The 26,362-nt window shown below is 33.9% G+C and overlaps 1 protein-coding gene across 1 annotated transcript in view; it reads left to right on the top strand.

The window, feature by feature from the left end:
- The window catches only part of LOC148829636 (copine-8), a 170,289-nt gene that overhangs the window by 109,153 nt on the left and 34,774 nt on the right, over positions 1–26,362 (top strand). The window contains exons 8-13 of the mRNA XM_088923442.1: positions 44–147; positions 2,858–2,962; positions 10,068–10,109; positions 10,441–10,516; positions 16,819–16,872; positions 18,627–18,688. Of these exons, the coding sequence (XP_088779568.1) occupies positions 44–147; positions 2,858–2,962; positions 10,068–10,109; positions 10,441–10,516; positions 16,819–16,872; positions 18,627–18,688 (443 nt within the window). The remainder of the gene's footprint in view (positions 1–43; positions 148–2,857; positions 2,963–10,067; positions 10,110–10,440; positions 10,517–16,818; positions 16,873–18,626; positions 18,689–26,362) is intronic.

Raw genomic sequence — 26,362 nt, 5'->3', positions numbered from 1 at the left:
TTCTGGTTCTGTGACTAAGATCTCGTTTTTCTGTCTCTTTTAGGAAGTTGTGATGATGCAGTTCTGTGGAAATAAATTAGACAAGAAAGATTTCTTTGGAAAGTCTGACCCCTTTTTGGTCTTCTATCGCAGCAACGAAGATGGAACGTAAGTGCATTGTAGGTTGTTCATTATTTAATTACTTTGAATATTGATGTGAACTGAGAGCTATTTGTCATTTGCGAGTAAAAAGCCTACAAAATTCACATTAGTCTTAAGTGTTTTTTCTCATCAAGTGAGATTATGGTTGCCAAGATTAGTGATCCACTTCAGCACAGTGGAATATGATCAGGTCTTTCTTGGTGTTAGTGAATAAAATGACCTGCATACATAAAGTAAATTATATTAACTATTCAGTTGAAAGCTGAAGTATTCAGTATCCTATAATATCCAATCACTGCCTTCTGGCTTTTATTGTTCTGCTCAAGATTTTTTTCTGGCACATCAATCCATTGCATTAAATGTAAGGCATTTAAAACAGTCAATCTAGTTTTAATGTTCTTAATGGATTTCAAAAAACACATGTGTGTGATATATTTCAGATGTACAGGAAGAGCAAATATAACAAGAAAACAGTGGAAAAACAGATTCTTTGAACTGTCCTTAGACTATTAAGCATGCTATTCTGAAAAATGCAGTGCCATTTTACCTCATGTGAAACATTTCACATGGCAGTGAATGATTTAATTTTTTAATTTGTATATAAATAAAATATTTTAGCTTAACCAAAATATGTATATTGCACCTTAACAATACTGAAAGGTGTCTGCCTTTGCCTGCTTTTAAATGGAATTTAAGAATGTAAGAATGTCAGTCTTTTTCTTCTTTTGATAAATATTGTATGAATTTCAAATTTGTCAAAAATACTTACATAATATAAACTTTACAACTTTCCAGAAATCTGAGCTGGGCTGTATGATCTGCAGTGATTTGTCTTTAACCTTTGTCTGGCTTGATTTTGTCAATGGTTTGGAGTCTCCAAAAACTGAAAACAGCGAACTAGGTACAGTAGGTAGGTTAGGTCCCCTTTTCAGGCCATAAAGGCCCATGGGGGAATGGGGGGTAAGGGCCACCATTTTTCTCAACCATCCGACACTGGAGGTGAAGGTGATGTGGTCAGCATCACACTCCGGCCGGCCTATTACCCCTGGAAGGATTAACCTCCGGTACTCACTTGGAAAGCAGGCTAAGTGGACCTGGGAGCTGTCTGGAAGGATTTAGAGCAAGATACATCGCTTGCCCCTACCTGGGATTGAACCCGGGACCTTCCAGTCAGGAGCTAGATGCCCCTGCCCTCTGAGCTACCATGGCTCCCAAACAGTGAACAAAGGAGGGGTTAATAGTTTTTTATCAGTAGTGCCTCTTTGAGTGACTTTAGTGACAAAATCCCTAACGATGGTATAAATGAAAAAAACTTTCAAATGGCAAAGTTTAGATGTGAATCTTAAAGAACATGTTCTTCTAAGGAACAACATTCTTTTTTATAAGAAATCCTTAAATCAGAAACCACTACAATAATACAGAAGCCACTTGAAACACTGTGCTGCTTAAAATATAAAAACGTCCTGTTTAAGGAATGTTTGAGCACTTCATACTGGATAATATATTCATTGAAGCAAATTATCAGTAATGCATATCCATAATAGACTCCTAGAAACCTTGTGTTCCTTTCACATTCTTATGTAATTATGTATAAATATGAAATGTAAACCATGTTATGTACATCCATCAATCAATTTGTGAATGTAATTTGTTTCTTGAAAATCATTTATAAGGTGATATTTCATAAAGGTGAAAATCTGTAGACCCAAATAACCACTACTTCACATGTAACCTTCTTATTCATTCCCAAGGTTGACAAAATCACGCAGCATTACTTGTTCTTACCCTACGAGAGCCCTGAATTGTAAAAGTAAAAATGTATTGCTTGTTTATGATAATCTTATTTATCCTAGTACAGTAGACAAACATTCTTAGTAGATTAATTGATGAAGAGATAAGGATTGTATTTTCCATTTTGCTGTGAAGGACACACCTTAATTGAAGTGAAAATCTCTTTATAAATGTAAAGAACAGGTGTAAAAATGCATGCTTTATTCTACAATTCTACAATTGCTGTTGCTTATTTAAAAAGTGCTATCAATTTAGTTAAGTAAAATGTACCCTTTACTAAATTTATAATAACTGTACCGTAGAAAACTTTTACCAGCAGATGACCCTAAAGTTTAATAATAATTATTGGTTCAATAACTGTGACATAAGTTAGACATATTGATCTATAACTACTTAAAAATGTAAAAATGCTTTCTATCCAATGGGTCCTGAGTGACTGGTGGAGAGTCAGGAGGCCTCTGAGTACCATCTCTTTTTAATTTGTCTAAGTACAACTGGCAGAATGCCATTAGACCCTATTTATCTTAATGTTATTCTAGTACATGTAACTCTTCGACCTTTTAAAATACCCTTTTCCTGTGTATTTTTCCTTTGTTTTAGAAGTCACTTCAGAAAAAACTCATTTAAAATAATTTTGCAGAGACTGGTTTATACAGAGGAACATTTACTGAAGCAATTTTAATGAATTGCCTTGGTCACGTTTACACATCTAGACGGCATCTCACCTAGGAGGTACTGCTTCTAAAGTGACTAGAAAAGACTGTAAGAGTATCTTTAGACATTAAAATGGCAGTGCAAAATGTGCTTTGCACCTGTCCTGCTCTTATTCAGGTATCTACAATAGTTTTAAGATAGTGTTGTTCTATCTTTTTCCAGTATACATTTGAAATTATTTGCAGAAATGTGTCTATTTTGTTCATAACAGGTTTACTATCTGCCACAAAACAGAAGTTGTAAAGAACACACTCAATCCAGTATGGCAAGCTTTTCGAATTCCAGTCCGAGCACTCTGCAATGGAGATTTCGACAGGTGAGTAAGTGAAAGTGCAAATATTGTTTTTTGTTGATGGTTACCCAGGACTCTCTTAGTACCTTATTTGAATGGCATGGAACAGTTAAACAGAAAACAATTAATTAAATTGAAAAACAGAGAAGCCAAACTTAAAATTCAACTTTAAGAAAAACATCTTAAAAAGATAATTGAGCTAATTAGGAAAAATGAAATGGCAGTAATGAGTTTTTATTTTAAGAGGGATTTAAGAAGTTTCAATACAGTATGAACAAGGCTAACAGACTAGTTCAGTAGCAAATAGATAGCTAAGGAATATATGGATTGAAAATATCTGATACCAGTCAAATTTAGTTTGATATAATATTATTCCATACCATTAATAATGTTTCAGATGTTAGCCACATTTTTAAAATATTATAAGTCTCATTGTGACCAGGAACCTTGGGTTAAAATGGTTGAAATATGATTATAACACGATTCTGTTAAAATACAACGAGCAAAATTCTGAGCATATTGAAATCTTCTAACAATGTGGTTGGAAGCATCTGAGTAGAAAACATTACAGTAGTCTACTGTAGTGAAGAAAGCATGAATCGGTGTCTTAGAATGACAAAGTGACAAAGAAGGGTATATTCAGGTAATATTACTAAAGTGGAAAAACAAACTTTCACATACTATCCTATCAAGCAGTATGAATGCCACCATAGCCTTTCAAAATGTTTCTACGATATCCACAACACTGCAGATTCATCAAAATTGATCTGTAGAAATTTGTCGTGTGTCTCAACTTTTTTTATTTACTAACACAAAACCACCTGACCAAAAGAATAATGTTAGCATCATTTTAAATGCTGATATACAACAGTACAGTATTGTCATCACATAAATTAAAAATTTCTCCATGCTGCCAGACACAATAATGTAAAAGGGGCATATAGATATGTTGAATAACAGGGATTCTAAAACAGAGCCCTGAAGGACACCTGGATTTAATGAGACAGAAAGCTAATGAAATGTACCAGGGAGAGAGAGAATAACTTCTGTTATTTTATAGCAGTATCTGAGATACAAAATAATCAACTATTAGTAATTAAGGATACAGTGACCAATACTATTAAATAATGAACAGAAGTATGAATGGCGTAGGAAAATAGAATCAATTTATAAGTCATGATTCAATATAACATTGTCTCTGATCTATGGTACTGGTAAAAGAATATACAGCTATCTTTAATGACCAGCAACTCATGTAACTGAATAGGTGCCATGTGCTTTAAACCCCTTCCCAAGTAGGATTTGTCTGAAATAACAACACTTGTCAGGGACTAAAAATTGTTTTCCTTAATTAAAAATGTCTGTCTCAATGATCTAAGCACTGTTCAACTGTGAGGTAGATTTAACATTATTAAGAATAACCTCAGTGGTAGAATACCTGTATGAGTGAAAGGTAGTGACAGTGTCTGTGAAGCAGATGGTTTTCTTCCATTTAAAAATTGGAACAGTAAGTTCTCACAGTTACGCTCTAATGAGCTTTGAGCTGTAATATTGTTTATGATGAAAAATGTTTATAACTGCACTACATAACAAAACTTTCAAAACAGGTGGTTCATAAGTTATTATTTAATGTAAAAAAATATCAGCTTTATTAATGGATATCATGGTTATTGTCAAACTGTTCAAAAAATAGACTGCACAGGAAAAGCCATACGCATAAGATAACAGCTAAGAAAAACATTCTTATTTCAGCCATAAATAGAGCTAAAGTAAGAAATGCAGTGAGCCCAAAACATCATATGTAATATCTGATCTTTAACAGTGAAAATTATTATCTTGTGTTCCTGTTCCAAGAAATCTTAAATACGTCGGATTTTGAATGAGTCATATGAATTTACAGTATGTGTGGTTATTGTGCTATATGGCTTTATAGTGCAAAACTAACTGCTGCCATATATTTTTGTTCCCTGGAATTAGATCTCTTTTTTTCACCACCTATTCTTTTTTAACATCCCACCTCTGCAATGGAGCTATCAGAACTTATCTCTGAATAACTGCAAACTGCAATCACATGTGCTGTTTTCTTGTTAACCACTGATAAGGGAAGCAGTTTTAATTGTTTTGTTTCTGTTCATCACAGGATATTGATTTGTTTCTGACAGTTCTCAGCAACAGTCTAGGGCTTTATCCCATTTTAAGAACCTTAAGTGTAAACCCGGGATTGAACTAGCCCTGCACATTCTTTTTGCCTGTGTTCTAGAAAATACTGTATCAGTGCTTGATTGCAAAAGGGAATTGGATATTAAGATTTTTCAAAGAAAACTGACTTAGTTTTGCATTTCTTCTTAGACTCTGCTTCCTTTTTTGGTCACCGTAACTGGGTCTTTAGTGATGGAATTGGAGCTCTCTGACTATGGATGACAGCACAGTTATTAATTGCTAATAGAAAAGCACAGATCATGAAGACACCTGTATTGAGTGCCAGGCATGTAGTTGCACACATTCGATCTCTCAACATTTTTGTTCTTAGAGCCATTGCTGCTTTGATAATTGTAATCAGTGTTTGAATGGAAAATACCTCCCCATTATTACTTGTTTAACTCAAGGTCATTGAGTTTTGGAATCCTTCCTAGCTGTTTAGAATGTGATCTACATTTTTTTTCTGAATCTTTCTCTTTTTTCTTCAGGCTTGCAGATAGGTTCTGAGAACAGAATGTAGTACGAACTGCAGTGAAATGGAGTGCAGTGAAAAAACTCTGCTTTACCAGCCACCAAACCTCTGTATCTTCAGTTTCCTTCATGTTTCATCAAATACAATAGGGTGTTATGTGTATCGTTACCACCAGGCCAATGACAACTGGTCCGCTCACCGTACATTCACTTCTGTTGTTGTGCGGAGTGGGCATTGTTGGAATCAATAATACTGCCCTTGAACATGGCCTTTAAGTATCAACTCATTTATATACAGTAATTGCAAAAAGTACAAAAAGGAAAATTGGTAAAAGTGGTAAAAAAGTGGTAAAACTGGCTTGCACGTGGTGATATGGCACCTTTGGTAATTAAAAGAAGGTAACAATAAGGACAGTTAACTTATGATAAAGGCTTATACTGCTGGTAACTTGTAGTATCATGTTCTAAAATTACTTAATTTTTGTAGAGTGTATGGTATCTACTGTATAAAGTAATTGTTGTTGCATGAAGAATACAAATACAACTACACATTTACAGAAGTGGAGTAACAAATGGCAGTTCCCCCTAACCCCTATTTTCTGGAAGGCTTTATATTTATCAACTGTTTTATTTCACCCACAGTTTTTAAAAATAAGAACCTAGGTAGTTGGCAAAAGATCCCTGCATGTTTAGAGAAATAAGAGACTGTGGTCAAGGACTTCTATTACTAATATAGCCTTAGAAGCCAAAGACGCAAGACGCACATTAACTGTATTCTCCTATAGCATATTCCTGTTCAATGCACAACATATATTACATATTTTCTATCATATTTCTTATCAACAGCATTAAAATTCCAAAATTGTTGCATGCACTGTTTAAAGTACAAAAATCAACTCACCAGTAAAAGCAATCTACTGTATAATCACAAAAAGAGTATTGTTGCCATTTCCCTTTGCCATAGACCCCATTTGCAGGTGGGTGAAAGCAAGGATGAATGAATTTAAAAGCACAGCATGAACAGTCTGTGTTGGAATATTTTTTATTATATTTTTATAGTGTTTAAGTATTACTTCCAAGGATTGTGGAAAAGAAACTGCCTGTGTTCTCAGGAAAAAGTCAACAAACATATCTTTTTTTACAAAAACAATCTACAGTACATTTTTTCAGTGTGTACTGTAAGTTAAGTTATCTGTCAAGTGGGATACAATAATTATCTTAGTGAGAACTGTGAAAATAAATGCAGAAACTGAATATTTGTTACATTACGAGTCTGAAAATATACTGCTTCAAAAAGGAATCTTCTTGGATTACATTTAGCACCTTTAATGATTGCTTGCCATGGGAATTCTCTTAAAACTAGTCCATTACATTGTGTATAGAACCAGGAGAATATTTCAATGGTTATAATAATAATAATAATAATAATAATAATAATTTATTTTAAGTTAAGTTTACAAGTTACAAGTGTAGCTTAGCCATTGATGCTCTTTCTGTGTTCTCATGAAGGGAAAGGCTATTTATTACCAGAAAAAAATCATTTTCTTTTGTTAGTGAAATACACGTATGATTACTTATTTAATAGTGGCACTCTCTGCAGACCATGTCTATGATGTATTGTCTTTTTATAGCTGAGATAATGGATGTAAATATCTACTGGACCTGAGTACTTAAGTAGTTTTAAAGGTCTAGCAGACAAAAACAAATGAACAAGGATAAGGATCCTTCCTGTGGAAAACACTGCATTTTTGCTGTGATTCTTCTCTGCAGATGCATTTCTGTAGTTGAACTGTCTTTAAGTCTTTAAGAATTAATTTTCTATAACTTAAGAGTGCAACCTTGGCTCCAAGATTCTGAATGTACAGTATCCATGCCCTTTGAACAATGTCACCGAAAGATTGTTTTAGCCACAGTTGAAAATGGGAAAAACAGTCTGGGGACTCACCTTAAAAAGTGGGAAAGTGGGGGTTAATGAACTCCTCCAGAAGAATTAAAGTTTCAACATGCAAAATGTGGTGTTTAGGACATACATACTGTACAGTAGTATGTCAACATAAGCATCCCAATAATGTTCCTTTGAGTTTGAAACATGTTGATTGGTTAGACCCTATGTCTTCTGTTTTTAAGTCTTTATAAAAGTAATCTCTTTTTAGAGTAAAATACACTGTGGATATTATTTTTTTGTTTTTCTTTATAACTGACAGGGTCATTATTTTCACACAAAGAGATATTCCGTGGCCTGTGCAATAAAAGTGCCACATGCAATAAAATTCCAATAAGCCACAATGGAACTTAAATAAAAAATAATTAAGTTTGACTGTTCTGTAATTCTCAATGTTAACTCGTTGGTGTATAGAAAAAAATGATTCACTTGATTTATTTTTAGTGGATCTAGTATATTCTTTTCACAGGAAAGCTTATAATCCGTGCTACTGATCATTTTGTTTCACACTACAGTCAAGATAAAAATTTTGGACAAGGTGGTGGCTGTTAAGAAAGCAAAGTTAAATGTTCACTCATTTCAGGGCTTTTGGAGAGATGCATATAAATTTGTTCAACACAAAGACTGTGCAGTTTGTGCTCTGAGTGCGTGGGTATGAAAAACGTACCACAATTAGCAACTCTTGTGAGATGCTGTGACTCAGATGGAATTTGAAAAGAGCTGTTGTGCCTAAAACCCATGCATGGCACAACTACGAGGGAAGATATAGCTAAGACTTTTATTAATCTTTTTGAGGAAAAGGGAGTTGACATCCAGAAAATATGTTCTGTGACAACTGATAGTGCCCCTGCTTGGGTCAGAAAACAGAAAGGATTTGTAAAGATCGTTGTAGATTACATTGACCACTCCATGGTATATTTTCATTGTATTATTCATCAGGAAAATGTTTGTGCCAAGGTTTTGAATTATGGTCTTAATAATGTGATGAATACTGTGATGAAAAGTTTTATATTTAATTTTTACTAATCAAAATGTAAGTAGGGCAGTTTTTTACCTTAACAATTATTAAAGTAAGCATGTAAAAAAACAAGTGCATGAGCAAACTCTTGGTACACCCCTTCTGGAAGGTTACCGATCCATGGTCTAGAACTTAAGTGCATAAAACAGATTCCAAATGAAAGGAGACCATTCGACCCATCTAGAGCAACAGTAGCAAATTGATAATGAGGATCTCATCCAGCCATTTCTAAGAAGACGTCAGGGTATCAGCTTCATCAACATGGCTGGGCAGCCTTTTCAAATTTCCAATCCCCTCAAACATTTAAGTACACAATTATGTTGCTAATGGAAGACATATTTTCACCTGGAGCTGTGATTTTAACTAATTTATCTAAATTGCTCTGTGTTTCTTTCACACTTTCTCTCCCTTTTACTGTCTTCCCCGCTCTCTTGCTTCCTCTTCCTCTCTCACACTTTTGAAATCTACAGTTTATCTGTAAATAATAAAAATAAATAAAATATGCTGTATGCATAATATTATAATAACAATCACATTAATTATACTTCTAATAATAACAAAACTAATGTTGGGGGTACAGGAATCTGGTGCCTGTGCTGTGGGTGCCCTTTACATTATGTCTACAGTACACTGTACGGTAGGCGCTGGGCTTGGGGATCCAAAAACATATGGCCACAATTGGCTAATATAGCGTGAGGTGGCAATTTCCTCTCTTAGATATGTGGGATTGAATTTAATTCGTTTAAAGAGGGAAGTATTTTGGACTTTCCTTCTTAATATTTTCATATATTTACACCTAAGCCATTTTTTGAAATGGTTATTAAGAATCAATAGGAAGGACCATTTTAATGTATTTAGTGATATTTGCTCATTTATATATCACATAATAAAAGGTTTAGTAACAGTAACAGTTTAGAAATAGTTGCTTTTGATGTAATACTGTAGTCTGTATCCTTTAAGTGTTCTGAATATATTAGGTTACATGTATAGAAATTTAGATTAATCATTCATGTGTATATCTTCATTGGCTTTTTGGTGTATGTCTATATTACAATAGAGTAACTACTTCATCATTTGAAAATGATCTCAATAAAATGTGTATCTATCATGTAGTTTGTTTTTGCTTATTGTTAGGTGATATAAGACCTATTTTGGGGCAAATGTGCGTGTCCCTACAAAGCTTTTGTGTCACAAAAAGTTAATTGTGTTTAATAAATTCTAATGCATTTGAGAATGTGCATTCTGCTTTTTTAACTGTTTAAGCCTGAGCTGGTTGCCATGGAAAGTACATGTGAGCTCTTGCTTTCATACACAAGAGATGAAAGTAGTTAGTCTTTGCATACTGCAACACCAAAATCCTTTTAAATATTCCTGGAAACCCTGAAAACACTAAAATTGTACAAGACTTTAATTTAAGGGGCACAATTTATTGCATTATTTAAAAGACAGAACTATTTTATGGATGTTTTCATTTCACTCACTTGTTTTTGTTTTCCCAGAACTATTAAGGTTGAGGTATATGACTGGGACAGAGATGGAAGGTAAGTGGGCTGAGTGTTTCTGTCAGTTTAATCAGTTTAATTAGTTTTCCTGTTACCACAGAGATCACTGCATTGTTGGAAAGAAACATCATATCACACATCTCTCAAAACATTTTGCTATAGCATATATCTATTTAAATGTATAAATTCACCTGAAATGGAAATTTGACTTTTTTCACCCACCAGAAAAGCTGGACATTAGGTGCTAGATGCTGTAATTTTAGATTATTTAAACTAATTCAATAAACCAGAATTCTGAAACACCTGACAGCTCATTTCATTCTTTTAAATTTCTTGCATTTTCTACTCGTGTTTTTTTTTGTTTTTTAAGTCATGATTTCATTGGAGAATTTACTACAAGCTACAGGGAACTGTCAAGAGGTCAGTCCCAGTTTAATGTGTATGAGGTGAGTAACCAGACTTTCATTCTTCCTCAGAATATTTATGCATAAGCTCTTTCTACAAATGATATTTTCATTACAACAAAATATGTGTCTAATGAAGTTATTAAAAATGCATGCCTTATATATGAGTTTGGAAGTTTTTTGCACTAGTAATTGCAAATTGAATATGCCATTTTATACTAGGAATCGAAAATTGAAAATGACATTTTTAGATGGGGAAAGTAATGGGAATTATGGAATTTAGCAGACTGGCAAGTGTCATTACTGTGCTGTATTGTAGGGGAGAGTGTGCAAATGGAAGCATCAATCATGTTCAGTCTTATGTGAAACCAAGTTTACCCATAACTGCAAATAATTTTAATACATAACTCTGTATATGGCAAAAACCAGATTTAGTACCATGTACCATTAGGGAATACCTTTGCTGTGAAACAGAATTTTATCTCTTTGAAAGATACACCACAAGCGATTTTTTGTCAAGATGATGTACCAGTGCCGAAAGTGTAATGTTAGTTCACACAAACATAATCTGAGTTCATGGCACGCATTTTGCTGTTGTTAGGTCATTTCACTCATGAGGTACACTGTGAAGAGAATTACTTAATCTGTTTAGCAAAAACAGTTTTGCTCAACCAGTATGTTAACAAAGTGAGATACAAACATTATGCGTACAAAAGAAGAAAGCTCAGTGCCATCCTTATTTAGTGATAAAAAGATAAAAGTTTATATAAGTACGTCAGTTGATTTCTAAAACAATGACTTACCTATTGGTTTTCTTATTTCTTCTGTTTGTTACATTTTTTTATAATTCATGCTTCAAGACATAAGCAAACATTAGATTTTGATTAATTAAATCCTATTATATGACATCAACACCTTAATGTTGAATTATTCCTCTCCAGACACTGTGCTATTTGGCATAGTGATCTTGGCACTTTTCTGGGAGTGGTGATGTGTACAGTATACTGTAAGCCAGCAGTGATTGATGGTGTCCTGAGTGCACGGCTCTGAATTAATTATGTCATTTGCTGCCCTTCCTAGAGGCTTGTCTTGATATATATTAATAATGCACATCCTCGTTTGGCTCGTATAAGAATTGCTATCTTGTGAAATAAGAATGTTACACTTATACAGTGCATGACTTACTTTCCAGACTTCCAGATTTCTGGGAAGATATATTGTGATGAGATGTAGCATCTAAGGTTCGGAGATGAGTGAACAGACTGGTCATATCTAGATCTAAGACAGAACTAATTTAGGTCTTCCAAGAGAAATGGGATAGAATCCCAAAAGACAGCATCTGCAACCTGCTGCAAGGATGTCTCAGATGTACTGCTTACAATGCTTCCAGACCTTTTGTTGATCAACACTTTTGATGATTAATGGTAAACAGTGATTGCATCAAAGCAAAGATTAATTTACAGTACCTACTGTATGTCATCTGTTCAATAAAATGTCTTAGTTATTCCAAATTACCCTGTGACTGTGTGCATGACATTTGAAACTCAGTGATAAATAGAGTGCACTTTATATTAAGAGAAACCACTCCCAGTGACAAGAAATGTCTCTGCATATACATAATTTCATAAAGAACATAGACAAAAATACAAATTATGTATTTTAACATGGTTGATTCAGACAAAGAAATGGAGCTCAGTGTCATTATTATCATCTGCTATGGCTTAGCAAAGTTGTGAGGCTATTTTCTGTGTGGCTCTACAGTATGTGCATTACTCACTTCTTAAGTCAGGATGTGAGCTCTAATTATGGTTATAAATCCTATGAGTTTAAGATCAAAGTCGTTTTTCTCATCTAGTTGCACAGAATAGTTGTCTTGTCTTTGAGCTGGTTACGTGACACATGTAATGTGGTGTTCTAGGTGTCAAGTGAATGTAAGCTTAGTATTTAATCTTTTAAGTATCAGAATCAAGGAAGGCTTTAAGGTACAGCAGGAGGGTTAGGTATAGATAAGAGACATAGATAAGAGAATTCCAGATACAGTACTCAGGTCAGAATTTAAAAAATGGCATACAGATTTAAAGTGCCAAATTCAATAATAAATAATAACCACAGGATTTTTTGTCTCTATGCAAAACGTTTTATATAGAAATGTAGATACAGAGATGTATGTGAAGAGAAATTTCAGAAATAACCTTAATAATTTATTTGTACAGCAGTACATTTTGAGTCAAAATTATTATCTGTGTTCCCTAGTAGCTTAACCCGTAAACATGCTTGCTGGACTACAGGATGAGTTCTGTGATTCCGGCTTTGTGGCTTTGAGTCTAGGTCTTGCATCAGCAGGATTTAGCAGGATGTCCCAGGAGATGGGACTAAGCCTGCTGAGGACAGTACAGAATTATATTGCCATGGCAACCCCTGTTTCCTCCCAGGAGCTTGAAACTTGAAATATTGAAGGTGAGGGGCTTCCCTCTTCTCCAGTTTGCACTGAACTTCCAGCACAGGTCTGTGTTGCCTGTAATGTGTTAGAAGAGGAGTGACTAGAAGGTGGGCAAGTTGGAGAAGTCTGCTACATGTCACCATTCTCCCTCAATGTGCCCTTGTAGAGTTCATAGCCATGAACTGAGACATGAAAAACACTTTAACAAAAATAAATTGCATAACATAAAATATCCATGAAAACTGCTTAATTTGTCTGTCAGAAAATGTCAAAGAGAATGTTAACCTTTTACAGAGATTTTAAATATTGACATACCACAACCAGCAGACATAGAAGCATTTCAGAAAACAGAAAAAGGCCGAATCATTAGATCTGTCCAACAAATTAGCTGTCATTATTTAAGTAAATTCGATACACTGTGAAAAAATAGAATAAAAAAACTTTCCTGAGGTTAACTATATTATTTTTACATAACATTCCTCTCTTTTAATATCAGTTAAGAGACTTTACATTAAACCTATGCAATGTGATATATTTTATTTAGAATATTCTGTGTAATGTTTAACACCATGTTCACAAAAAGAAATTTCTGCTGTTATGATAAGTTTTGGTAAATTCAAACCAAAGGACTTAATCAGAATCAATAGTTAAACACAAACCATAGGAACAAATGGAAACTGTGTGGTAGTGCATTTAAATTTGATAGCAAGGGGCACTCTTTTGCACAAAAATATGTGGCTGTTTGAAACGACCCACTCATATTTGCCAAAGCTGAAACCTTGACTTCTTTCAAGAAAGGACTGGTTTAAATTCTTTGCTACTTGTGGCCAAATGGCCTTTTGAAAATTTTAGCCTTTCTTTTCTTTGAGAGCAAATCAGGAAAAGAGTGTTCTGTTTAGGATATCTGTTCAGCAATGTTTTTTGTCGGATTTGTTCTACTTGTACATTAGATATGTCCAGACATTTTACAAGTAAATGGAATGATGTTGTTGTCCATGCTTGCAATTGCTTCAACACAAAGAATTGTATTCATAATAATGATCACGATTACAATTTTTTTTTGTTTTCATTTTTATCAGTTTGGGAATTTGTGAGTGCCAGACTATATATGTATGTACTGTTTATGAACTTTTGAAGAAAAAAATGAAGCAAGAGAAATATCAATTTACAAAAGGTGGTTCAATCAAAAGTTTGTCAGGACAAAGAGTATTGTAATATGATGATTATGTTAATGTGCTGTCTTCATATGAACACTATTTTCATTCTTTCCTGTTTGTTATTAGTCATCTCCTATGTACATGCTTTTCTAGGTTATAATGATTTAAGTAAAATTGTGCTCACATTAAATGAAAGCTTGCACTATTAAATTATTTTTTTCAGTAACTAAACACAACGTTGTATATCATGGTCGTATATGGTAGCAGGTGTGTCTTGAGCCAGTTGTCAAAGGTTTCCATATTTCTGCACATTCATCTAATTTCTTTGCACCTTTATTTCTTATTGCAAAATACTTATGTGATAATAGATCCATAGACTTTAAGCTATTACTTGTAAATACTTATAGTATAAAAGACTGAATAGATGGCTGAAAGTCTGATTAGTATTTTTATGTATGGAAAGGAATTGTAAAAACATTTGAAAAATTACACTCTGTTCATTAAATTATGTTTCTAAGAAATGGCAGATTGAAACTCAAGTCGCATTCAACTGCTACTGAATTTCAATCCTGTTAAGACATGCTCATAAGCTTGTTCGTTATTTTTCCTTAATGTCCTTACTTTTTCTCTTGAACAAGGATTTGCATCTGATGGCTTTATGGTTTAATTGCATGTCCAAAAACAAAGAACCCAAGCCTGAGAACTGAAACTGAGAACCCAAGAAGTAATATTCTTATACAATTATTCAGTTTAATGTAGGTTAAAATGAAATACGGTTGCAACTCATAAGGCACCAAAACTTTGACCTGTACTGTAAGAAAGGTTAGCAAAGGTTAGTTGCAGAGGGGCCTGGGAGGTAAAAAGGGTGCAGTATGTGGGTGAATACTGGAAAAAATCTGGTTTTACAGAATTTGATGCAACACTGGGACATTCCATCTAACAACAAGATTTTTCCTGGAAAACTAGGACAGTTGGTACCATAAAGTAGAGTGCACTGAATGTGCCGCTTTTTAAATGAATGTGAAATGAATGTCATTTTTTAAATGACATTGATTTAGAATGCCAAAATTAAGTGAACTATAAGGTTTGCCTTACTGTCCAAATGTACTTCATTTATGTCATATGTACAATGTATATATAGTAATAGGGTTGGCACGGTGACATGGCAATTGTTGCTACTGTCTCACAACTACAGTACCCTGAGGTTGGACACAGGTTAAGCATGTGTATGTTCTTCCAGTTTTCGCCTGCTACCTTGGTTTTCTATCACCAAGTAAAATCATGCTGCCTATGTCTGATTGGCTCTGACACTTCCAAAACTTTTTCATTTGTTTGCATTCTGCAATTCAAACTAATTTCATTTAGCCTTTTGAAATTAAACTGCAAATTTGTTTTAATCCAAAGTCTTACAGGACTCTTAACCCTATCCCTAGGTCCATCCAGTTTTAACAGTATTCTCATTAATGTTTTGGTAATTATTTTGATTTTGGGACACGAGTGGCAAATCATCAGGTGTCTTCATTCAACCTTTCAACCTTTCAAAGGTAATCTAAATTACACTTAATTATTTGTTTATTCTGTGTTTTTGATCAAACACACTCATTGATAAAGTCTTAACCATAAGCAGTAAGCATATCCTCGCATTCAAATCTGGAGGACCAGGGTAAGGGTTAGAGAACCATTCAAACTAGACCTATATAAACAATGTGGATCTGGTTTAATTTTTAGTAGTAATTCAGATTTATTAGAATAATTTCAAATTTGCTGTCAGTGACCTAGGTCTAGCAAAGCTCAACCAAAAATATGTTTCTCCCTTGTGTGTGCACCAAAGGTTTCTTGACTATATATCACATCCTTTATTCTGAGAATAAGATTTTACTGGGGCTTTTTTTTCTTACCTGTCTTTATCAATCTGAGCTGTGGATGTGCTGCTCAGAGATTATCTAGTAAGAAAATAAATGCAGGCATTCTCACAAGAAAACAAGTATAAGATCTGCTGTGGTGTTTAATCAGGCTTCTCTATAAAATTATTCATGGAGTCTAAGAATCAGGTGTATGGTTTGACCAAGGTTAGAATTTGTCCTTTATGTTACAAGGGAAAAGCAGGTTAGTTTTTCTTTTTTGGTTTTTAGTTTTAAGGAAAATGTTGGTTTGCTTTACTTTTAGTTAAAGCTTAGAAGGAAAAGAGTCAGAGAGAAATTTTGGGATAAAACAACGCCACAGGAAAAAAGCACCAATAATGGGCTGACTTGGAATTTATTTGGAAGTAAAAAATTGGCCATGTCCGAGAAATGCTAAATTGTGCATTATCTGTTCACATGTCCCATCCATAGACAAGAGATGATCTTTGAATTGTTCTTAAGAAGAGAGTATTCCTCAACCAACTACTTCTGATCAATAACATGGGAAAATGATTCCTGAATATTATGATCCTAGAAATTGCTACACAAAAAGCTAACATTCATCAATGCGTTTTTCTCTCTTGCATTTTACAGACGACAATCTCTTGAGATTTTCATGTCATGGCTGACCTCACACCCTTTATTATTTGTTAATGCCTAACAGTGTGCCAGTGTGATCCATCAAATGAATTAATACACTAAAAAATATTGTTTACTTGAAAAAGCAAATGTGGAATATTATGTTAGTAATAGGAAATGTTATATATTGTGTAATGCTTTTACAAAACATTACCCAGGCAATTATTTGTACAGTTTAATGTATTTTGGTTATTGCTATTTTTGCAGGTGCTAAATCCTAAGAAGAAAGGAAAGAAGAAAAAATACCTCAATTCTGGAACGGTAAGAATACACAAACATGCATAAAATAGATTTTCATGGTATTTGTTTTTAATAAATGTCTGTATTATACAAAATACAACATACACCCTGTGTTTATTAACATAAAAAATGCTAAATTTAGACATTTAAATTCAGTGTTCTATAGGACAGAATTATGGCATCTTGTTCAAAACTCAAAATTGATATACAAAGGCATTTAAATGTATCCAGAGATAAAACTAATAAGTCATTTAAGCACTTAATTTGGACAAAAACCCTTCTTTGATACATACACATATAAATATTTGTAGATTAACACACACCTCTTCTACAAGTCACAATATTAGGAGTCCTTTTCTCGGTCAGTTGGAAGAAGACTACAGTAGGATCAGGACATGATATTTGTTCCACCAGGTTCTGACATATTTGCTGTCTAGCCCAGCCCATGAAGTAGCCCATGCTATTATTCAGGAATACCTTGAGTTGAGTTTGAAGCTGTGATAAGTTTGGTGCATTTTGGAATTCCACAAAATAGAACATAATTTTGTTTAATATTTTTATACATTTATATATACTGTACAGTATATAAAATTGTACATACAATATGTAAATCGATTCATGATATCCTGCTGATTATAAAATTCTTAAATTGCTATGGTGTCTTACTGTCTTGTCAAGTAAAATATTGTTTTGGTTATTTTTTTCTGAGCTTGTGTTTTCTTTGAAATAATGTTAATCAGATAATTGCAAAATGGAAATATTTAATCATTTAAAGTGTTTGTATCAGATTTATTGAAAATATTGTAAGATGTTCATTCAAAGCACGAGTTCTGTGAAAATAGATAAGAAAGGTTTACAACAGAAAAGTCCGCAATTAGAAGACAGTTTTGGGAAATCAAACTTTGCAAACATTCACATTCCATTTTCTTTTTCTTCTGATGGCACAGTTTTAGCTGAAAATTGAGGTACTGGGTGATATTCCGTGCTGTTGTTGTTTTGGTTTTTGTTAATTGCATGTTTTTTTTGGTTTGCAGTGCAAAACCATGAGTGAGTGAAGTTGTACTGCGTTCTTCTAAACAGTGCCAAATGGAAAATGCTTGTATTTTTCATTTGACAACATTAGTACTTTTTAGACGGTTCTATACATTTTAAGTTGCACAAATTTATTCTAATGGTAAAGATAAAAATATGTTTTTGATTAATGGCATACTACTTGTTTCTTGTCACCCTTCAGCTTAACTTAGTGGTATGCTGTTTTTGTATTTAAACTGGTTACATAGTGCTAACAAAGAAACACACACTACACCAGTATAAACACTGAACAAACTGCCATTTGAAGTGACAAGTTCAAGGCAGTAGCATGGTGTAGATTTTAGGGTTCCTAAACTGGAGAGATATGGGCTCACATTTCGGGTGAGACTCTGGAGTTGTACCCTTAAACAAGGTACAGTACTTTACTCATGGTGCTCCATGAGAGTTTGTTGTCAGCTGGTTAAATAAATAAATGATCTACAATATTATTAATAATATATATTATTAATTATATAAAAAATGTTAAATACATTTAAAATAAACATTACATATATAACTCTGATTTCTGCAATATAATGTTGACATACTGTAATACAGAAAAATAAGTTTATTATAATAAAGCCAAAATCAATAAATTAATGTAGCCCAAAGTGTAATACAAATTTCATGTGGAATACTGTAGCTGGGATTGTGCATTTTTTGTAGTTGATGAGATTTATAATACATTTTAACATTCTTAACAGGTAACCTTGCTGTCTTTTGCTGTGGATATTGAAGTTACCTTTCTGGACTATATTAAAGGCGGGTAAGTAATACAGTTACACATTTCATCCACATTTTTGATGTCAAACTAATAGAGCCTTCCTGAATAATACTTTTTTTCCATGATAGGTATATCTGGGGCCACCTTACCGCCATAACCGGTCAAGAGATTTTACTGCATCTGATTAGAATTTTAGTTAGGTTGAATTGTATGTGGATCTTTGGTTGAATACTTGCCTGACAATTCAGGATATGAATCTAAGACACTTTAAAAGCATTACCATTTTTATCTTGGTGGACTGTTATTAACTTAACAGAAAAGCCCCTTGCTGTGTCCTGTCATGTGTGGCAGATTACTTGTCAGCATCTTGAATGTCTTTCATTAAAAGGGGGAAAACTGTAGCACCAGGTCTCCTGTAAAGATGCAATTTACTTCTTACATGGTGAAGTAATTTTGGGGAGTGCGGACTTAGAAATGCTTCAGTACTCTAGCAACGAACTTTCTCAAAAATACAAAATGCTGTTGCAGTCTCTGTAATTGCTGATAAGCATTTTATCAAATCAGTTTCTCAGTCAGGAGGTCTTGCCTTCTCTGCCTCTGCCTTTTTTTCCTTGCCAGTCTCATAAAATATATAGTTAAGCCATGTAATCCATTTCTGACTGCATCCAAGCAGTAGGAATGCAGCAATAACCTAAAGGAAGCTGCTTAAAATACAGTGAAATTTTCCCTGGGGAAGGTTTGTTTTATATGAAAAGTAAAATGAACACATAATGGAGAAATCATATGTTTAGACTTAATTTAGCATTCCCATGCTATAATGTGTACTTTGAATATACTTTGTTCTGTGTTGTTTTTTTTTTAAATGAGGTAAAGATTTTCTCACAGATATTCACTGCTTTCAAACCATAAACTATAATAAAATCTTATGTACTTACAGTAAGTGCCAAATACCATTTGCACCAAGGTAACGTTTAGCTGACATGGTGCAAATGGAATCCATCCCCAGTCAATATGTTGCTTTGTATAGTCCTGAGAATTTTACCTCCTAGTCAGGGTGAAAGCTTTTGTAAATAATTTCAGTAGTTTAAGCGAACATCAGGCAACTAGTGAAAACTGTGCCTCTGGCAGTGCTCTTTGGGGGCTATATAAACAAGATTTATTTTGTAGTTATATTAGCCATATTCCTGGCTGTGGATGAGGAATAGTATGACATAGGAAGCATTGTTGAGGGTCTGTACTTATTATAGATAAGTTGCTTATATTTATCCTATATATTGTATTCAGTGTACTTGTAATATTTTCATAATGTAGTAATGATGTGTGCAGCAACATCTGCATTATTTGGCAGTTAATGTTCTATTAAAATAATTTGAAATATATTTTATTTTTAACCTTTAGTAGATTTGCCATAAGTGTTTACAGATTTGCTAATGGATAACCTGTCAGTTTCACCATGGACAAATGTACACAAAATGTTTTGTTACTTTGTTGCATCAGGCTAACTGATTTACTGTTATTGGGTTATCTGAAGAGCAAAATATAATATGTGGCATGAGTCTGATAGAGCATGTGCTCTCTTTTAACATTTTGGTGTCAGAGGTAGAGCAAAGCCCTCTAAGATTATAATCATGGACAGCAAAATTATTGGTCAGAAACACAAACAACAGAAACATCCATATACTTTGAGTCTTTACAGGAAAGAAATGTTTTTTATTATAGATTTGTGAAGAATTCTATAGTGTTAAATTATGGTGTGTAAAATGCATATGTCAGTGAAATTCTGAATGCTTGAAGTGAGAGCTCACACAGTCTTCTTTTATAGGGCTAATAAAATTGAACTATTTGGACCAATCAGGATAGGAACTTACTTTGAGCTGAGAAACTTACCTGACTGCTCTTTACTTTTAGAGCAGTAAAATCTTGTACTATGGTGGCCAAAATTGTGCTTCATATTCTAAAGTCTTATGAGTAGTACATTGTACAATTTTAATTTTAGACTTAATGATTTAAATTCTACACTTTGTAACAGTATATCCTACCATTCAGCTTGCTTTTGTGTTGCTTAACCTACAGTAGGTAAATTATATGTCAAGAATACCTAAATCTTCTTCTTGGGTAGATTCTACAAACTCAACTCAGTGTTGTCCATCTTATATTTGTAGCTTATATTTTGCTACCTGTAACTCTCTGCACTTGTCTAAATGATAAGTTGTCTACCTGGTATTTGTTTAAATATACAGTATTTGTTGTTTTGAGGTTTGATTTTTATGTTTCTGTGAGGTTTCTATGTTCTGCTGTGAATTTGCATGTTGTTTTAATCCTTCACTGAAGCCAATGTTTTAAAGGTTTGCTTCATTTGATTTTTACATAATCAAATAGTGGTTGGTAGGAACATGCAAAAACCTGCACACTTAAGTTAGTAACTAATTGACATTAAACAATGAAATATTATTTGTGAGAAACAGGATAAATATTCCATTGAATCAGTGTTGTTACTATTGTATGTTTGGAATGTATGTTAACCATTGAAATGTAATTTTTACTAAGGTATTATCCAAGCCACCTAGTAAAAACATAAGAACATGTAAAAAGTTACTTACAAATTAGAGGAAGCTATTTCATCCTTGTATGGACCCCAGTGTCCATACAAAATATTCACCTGGCCTTTACCAGTCATGGCCTCCTTATAATCCCTGATGTGTGGTGAGCATACTGAAACACTTTGACCGGGTGGTTGCTACCTGTGGGTCGTGGAAGGGAATCCCCATCACCTGTAAAGTGCTTTGAGTGGACTTATACAGTATATGTATAAGTAATTATTATTTGGCCCATCTAGCCTGATTGGTAGTCAATAGCTAATTTGTCCAAGGATCTCATCCAGGTATTCTTGAAGAAATCCAGCATTTCAGTTTCAACAACATGACTGAGTATCTTGCTCCAAGCTTCCATTTAAAATGTGGGAGTATGTTTGAAATACTAAACAAGAGTTTAGTGTTTTAAACCCACAACATCTAAGGGCACTGAAGCCTTCCTTGGTGCTCACTGTCCTACTCTTTTTGACTGAATGTTGTTGGGGTTTTTTTAAACAAACTGAGCAAAAGTATCTTGGATAGGCAAATGGTATGAAAACATATTGAATATTTCCAACTGTTCAGCAGTACAGTAGAAACATTATGATTAAACCTTGGCTTAGGCAGGCAGTTGAGAGACTTATTTTAATATCCTTATGCTTTTCATAGGTAATGCATTATTTTTACACCTTTGATCATTCCTTAGCTACTTTGTTTTGGGTGTCTACATGTATGACTTGACAAATAAAGGGTTAAAGTTAATCTCCTGTAAGTGTAAATGGAATTTAATGATTTTGTGCACTTTTCAAAGGTAGCCTTCTATCTCTATTGATTTCGGTTTTGTCAGAAACTGCTTTAAAAGCTGCATTAGATTGCTAGTTTTGAAGCATGTTCATAAAAGTAAATTCCTTGTAAAGATTGTATAACTGAATTTAAGTGAATAAGCCTTATCACTCAACTTGATCCACAAGTGAACTTATACAAGGCCTTGAAAATACAGTGTCTCCTTAATTGGTAATCAGTTAATTGTTAACCTTGTGGATATTTTCATGGGCTCTGACTATTTGGCACATCAAAATTATAAGTAAAATATGACTATTTTTCAATTGTTATTGTAGAAATTAAAAGTTATTGAAAAAATATATTTACTGGTGAACATGTTGCTGTACCTCTGTACCATATTCTTTGTCATAAAGAGTTTTTTAATATGATTTAACAAGGTAAATTAATATTATGAAATTAATTTCTGAATATAAAGCTTTAACATTAACATTCTAAATATAAAGAAAATTAACTTATCCATGTGTGAAAAGCCAGTCTTCGAGGGGACTGAAATGACAGACAGCCTGCCACTAGAGGACGCTGTCATTTGAAAATAAACACTGTGAAATTTAATTAGATCATTGGTGACAGGGTTTAAAATGCATGCTCTCACAGGGGTGTTGTTGAATATGTTTGCTATATAAAGGGTCTTTTGGTGTTAATTGGTAGATCTGTCCTTGTCCTTGTGTAAGTGTGGGGTGTGTCACATCTTGTTAATATTGGAAATGCTAACTTCTGTATATACTCTATTTATCTATATAATGTGGCTCTCTGCTTCTTGTCACCTATAAAGTCTAAGCTATGGGACACCTCAAGAATATAGTTGAGGGCTCTCATAACAGTGCTGAGATAAAAGGTATTGCTACAATACAAAGTTTGAAAAGCTTGCAGAACAACTCTGTTGGCACAATATATGAACTGTGTGATGATGCTCAGCCCTTGCACATCTTTGATAAAGCTTTAAAAACCAAACATGATTAATTCACCACCAGTTGATACACACGGAGTAGTGTTATCTCATCATCTTAACACAGTAATGCCCCAGTTTGTAGTAGAATTTGGGCCTTGAGACTTAGCCCACCCCTTATTATCTGCTGTCAAATAAAAAACAGCGCCAAACACAATAAATGACAGCTTATTCAAAATAAATACAAGTAATTATATTTTTTAATACTATCTCTAGGTAAATCAAATTTGATTTTGGATAAATTATATACTCTCGTGTATTCTTGTGCTCATTGCTTGCTGGGATAGGGTCTGATTCCCCCACATTGGATATTGGATATTGGTTTAATTGGATAAAAACAGTTAGAAAATGGATGGATATATGCTTTCACACATTTCCTTTCAGTATTGTCCACCAGGGAACATACATTCCATATCAATTATTTTCTCACCCACATCAAACTGAATGTTAAGGTTATGGAAAAGATATACAATAGGTATTAGCCAGAGTTCACTTAACTGTGGTAAGTAAACAGGCTGGTACATGCAAAGACTGTTCTTGGATCTTTCACCACACAACTGATTTTCTGTAATTGTATAATCACAATAGCTGCTTAAATGAATGTTGTGGTAATATTTACCTAGATGGTCTATAATTCCACAGCAGGTTGTGTTGCTGATCAGACCAGCAGTGCAGCACTTTAAGGAAAGAGCCTTCCCAATTTCATATACAGTATATGGGTCTCTGGCTCTGGACGTGTCTGCACCGTTTGGAAGATTTCTGTAGCTCATTAGTATAACATTCTTGCTGCTTCTATTTAATATCTCTGTTCTGCAGGACATTTCTATTTTGTTTCTCACTAGGTAAGACATCTTCATGGATGTCGGTACACTTGTCTGCATTCCTTTGTGGTCTCTTACTTTGAATATAGTTTGTGGAGATAAAAAATCCATTCCTCCCCCTTTACTGTACATCTTCTGATTAATAGTTATGTGCCAATTCATCTGAATAAAGTTTTCCTACACAATGCCATTGCTGGAAATGTAGGGAAGTGTGTTAGTCAATATTAATTGCAAGTACTGAGCTAAAATGTATGCTTAGATCAATAATAAACCCTGAAATCAATGTAAAGACTCCCTGAAAACAAACTCCCAAAATGCAAACTCAAGACACCAGTAAGATTTGTGCTATTAACAAAAGTACTTCACAAGAAAATATTAGTGTATCCTATCCTGGGAAATTACACCGATCAGTTGCTAGTAATCCTCACGCTGAAACCCTGTGCAAACCATGGTTCCAAAATTACACTGCAGTACAAACAATGTTTTGTCCTGTCATAGACCTTGATAAGGCATGAACACATCTGCTCTAAAGAATACACTTTGCCATGCGATCTCTCTCTCATCCTTGGTTTGAAATAAAATGGGAATTACAAGGATTATTTGCACTGTTAGCATGATAAATATGTATATGAGCTGTGTGAAAAACATATAAGTACCCCTTTTTTGGTAAGTTTGAGAATCTTATTGTGTTGGATATGTTTTAAATAGTGTGAAAAGTTGTACCCTGTAATTTCAGTTTTGAAGTTTCAGAATTTCAGTTTTGAAGTTTCAGAATTTCAGTTTTGAAGTTTGATATAGTTACAAATAGGGGGTTATAAAAATAGTGAAATAACAGAAAAACACTGACCTGGTCGGGCCATAAGTAAGATAGTAATACCTAAATTGTAAGGTTTTGCCAAAAGGGTACCTGAGCAGTTGGAAAAAAATAGAGGCACTTGAATTATTTGTTCTTCAGTACAGCTTTAGGGAAAAGAGTAATAAGTAAGGCACACAGGGTTAAACAAGTATTAATAATGGCAATATACACAGTATAAAACACACAATATAAACACACAACACACAAGTTACACTATGTACAAAGTGTCCCAGAGGTCTACATTTTGACCAACCAGAAAATCCCAGGCTGCTACAAGGTGTTCAGATCTTACATAACACCCACACATGCCAACAAGAGAGATTAGGTAAGTGGTGCCTTCTTTCTATATAAACCTGAACTTTTTGTACCTGGGAGCTCTTTATACAGGAAATCAGTATACTAAAAACAACAGAATGGCGAGCATTCTTACCAAGGTTCAATTACTTACTAACTAGAATCTGGTCTTTACATATAATCTGGACAACGACCTCTTACCTAGCAACTCACCTGCTCTCTTTTCTTTCCTGTCCTTCTTCTCTCCACTTTTCTCTCCTCTTCTACACCTTTTCTTTCTTCCCTGAAACTCTGTCTCTATCCCTGACTGTTTTGTTCCTCTGTTCCTCCACTATGGATGACTCCTAACCATTTACCAGGAACTTAATTATCCAAGTAAATCAGAAGACTCCTTTGATCAATGTGTTTCACACCCAACTAGGCAAATATTTCAGTTCCTTTCTTGCTTTTGATGCTCCCAAGAACTGAAGAAATGATGACACTTGCCAGATGTTATTGTCTCTAGATTCTTATGACACTTTAATAGCCACTTACAGTAACCATACTGCTGTATGAAACAGTGCAATAAAACACTTAAAATAACAGTTGCAACATGCTACGCACTTTCAGGAAAATATCAAGTTGAAAAAGGGCCAGCTTTGTTTACTGTGTATTTTATAAATATCTCAGCAAACTTTTAAAGGTACTGCTTAGGCTTTGACTCCTAGTTGACAATAAATGAAAGTTGTGTTTTTAATCTGAATATCTCTAAGCATCCAAATTGGTTAAGATGAGCAGTGTGGAAAAGAAGCATTCCTTTGTGGCTGTCATGCTCTCCAACTGTGCCATCTGCACACTGAACTGAGAACTGTCTCTGGTGAAATTCAGAGAGAACTAGAGCATATTTATGACATACGCATTATGAATCCCTACCAGATTGCAGTAATTATAAGAGCCATATGGGGGAAACATCTCAAAAGATTTTATTAATGTCTTGTGTGAATAATTTTGGATATCAATATGTAATTATACAATTTATGTTTTAGTTTTGTTGCAAAATATTTTGTTTTTGTAATCAGCATTGAAGATTGTATCAGTTTTCACTTGAAAATTTTGCTCCAAACGCATTATAAGGCTTTAGAAGTTTTAGTGCAAACAGTAAAAGGCAAGAGGTTTAAGAGTTTCCTGTGGTTAGGTTGTTTATCAACTTATTTTCTGTGGTGACAGGTGTATTGGTGCATGGTAATATTCAGATCCAAAATAAAATGAGAATAGTTTTAAATAGTGTAGTGAAGAAAACATTGTTTTAATGGGCTTTTAATAAAATAGGTATTTTGTGTTTTGAGCATCTTCAATTTAATTCATGAATACATTTGAAGACTTTTACCCACTCAATTAATATAGCAT

The sequence above is a fragment of the Atractosteus spatula genome, chromosome 8 (genome assembly GCF_055471065.1).
Source record: "Atractosteus spatula isolate fAtrSpa1 chromosome 8, fAtrSpa1.hap1, whole genome shotgun sequence".
Lineage (NCBI taxonomy): Eukaryota > Metazoa > Chordata > Actinopteri > Semionotiformes > Lepisosteidae > Atractosteus > Atractosteus spatula.
Note: the sequence above shows the minus strand (reverse complement) of the source record. Positions and strands in the feature narration are given on the sequence as shown.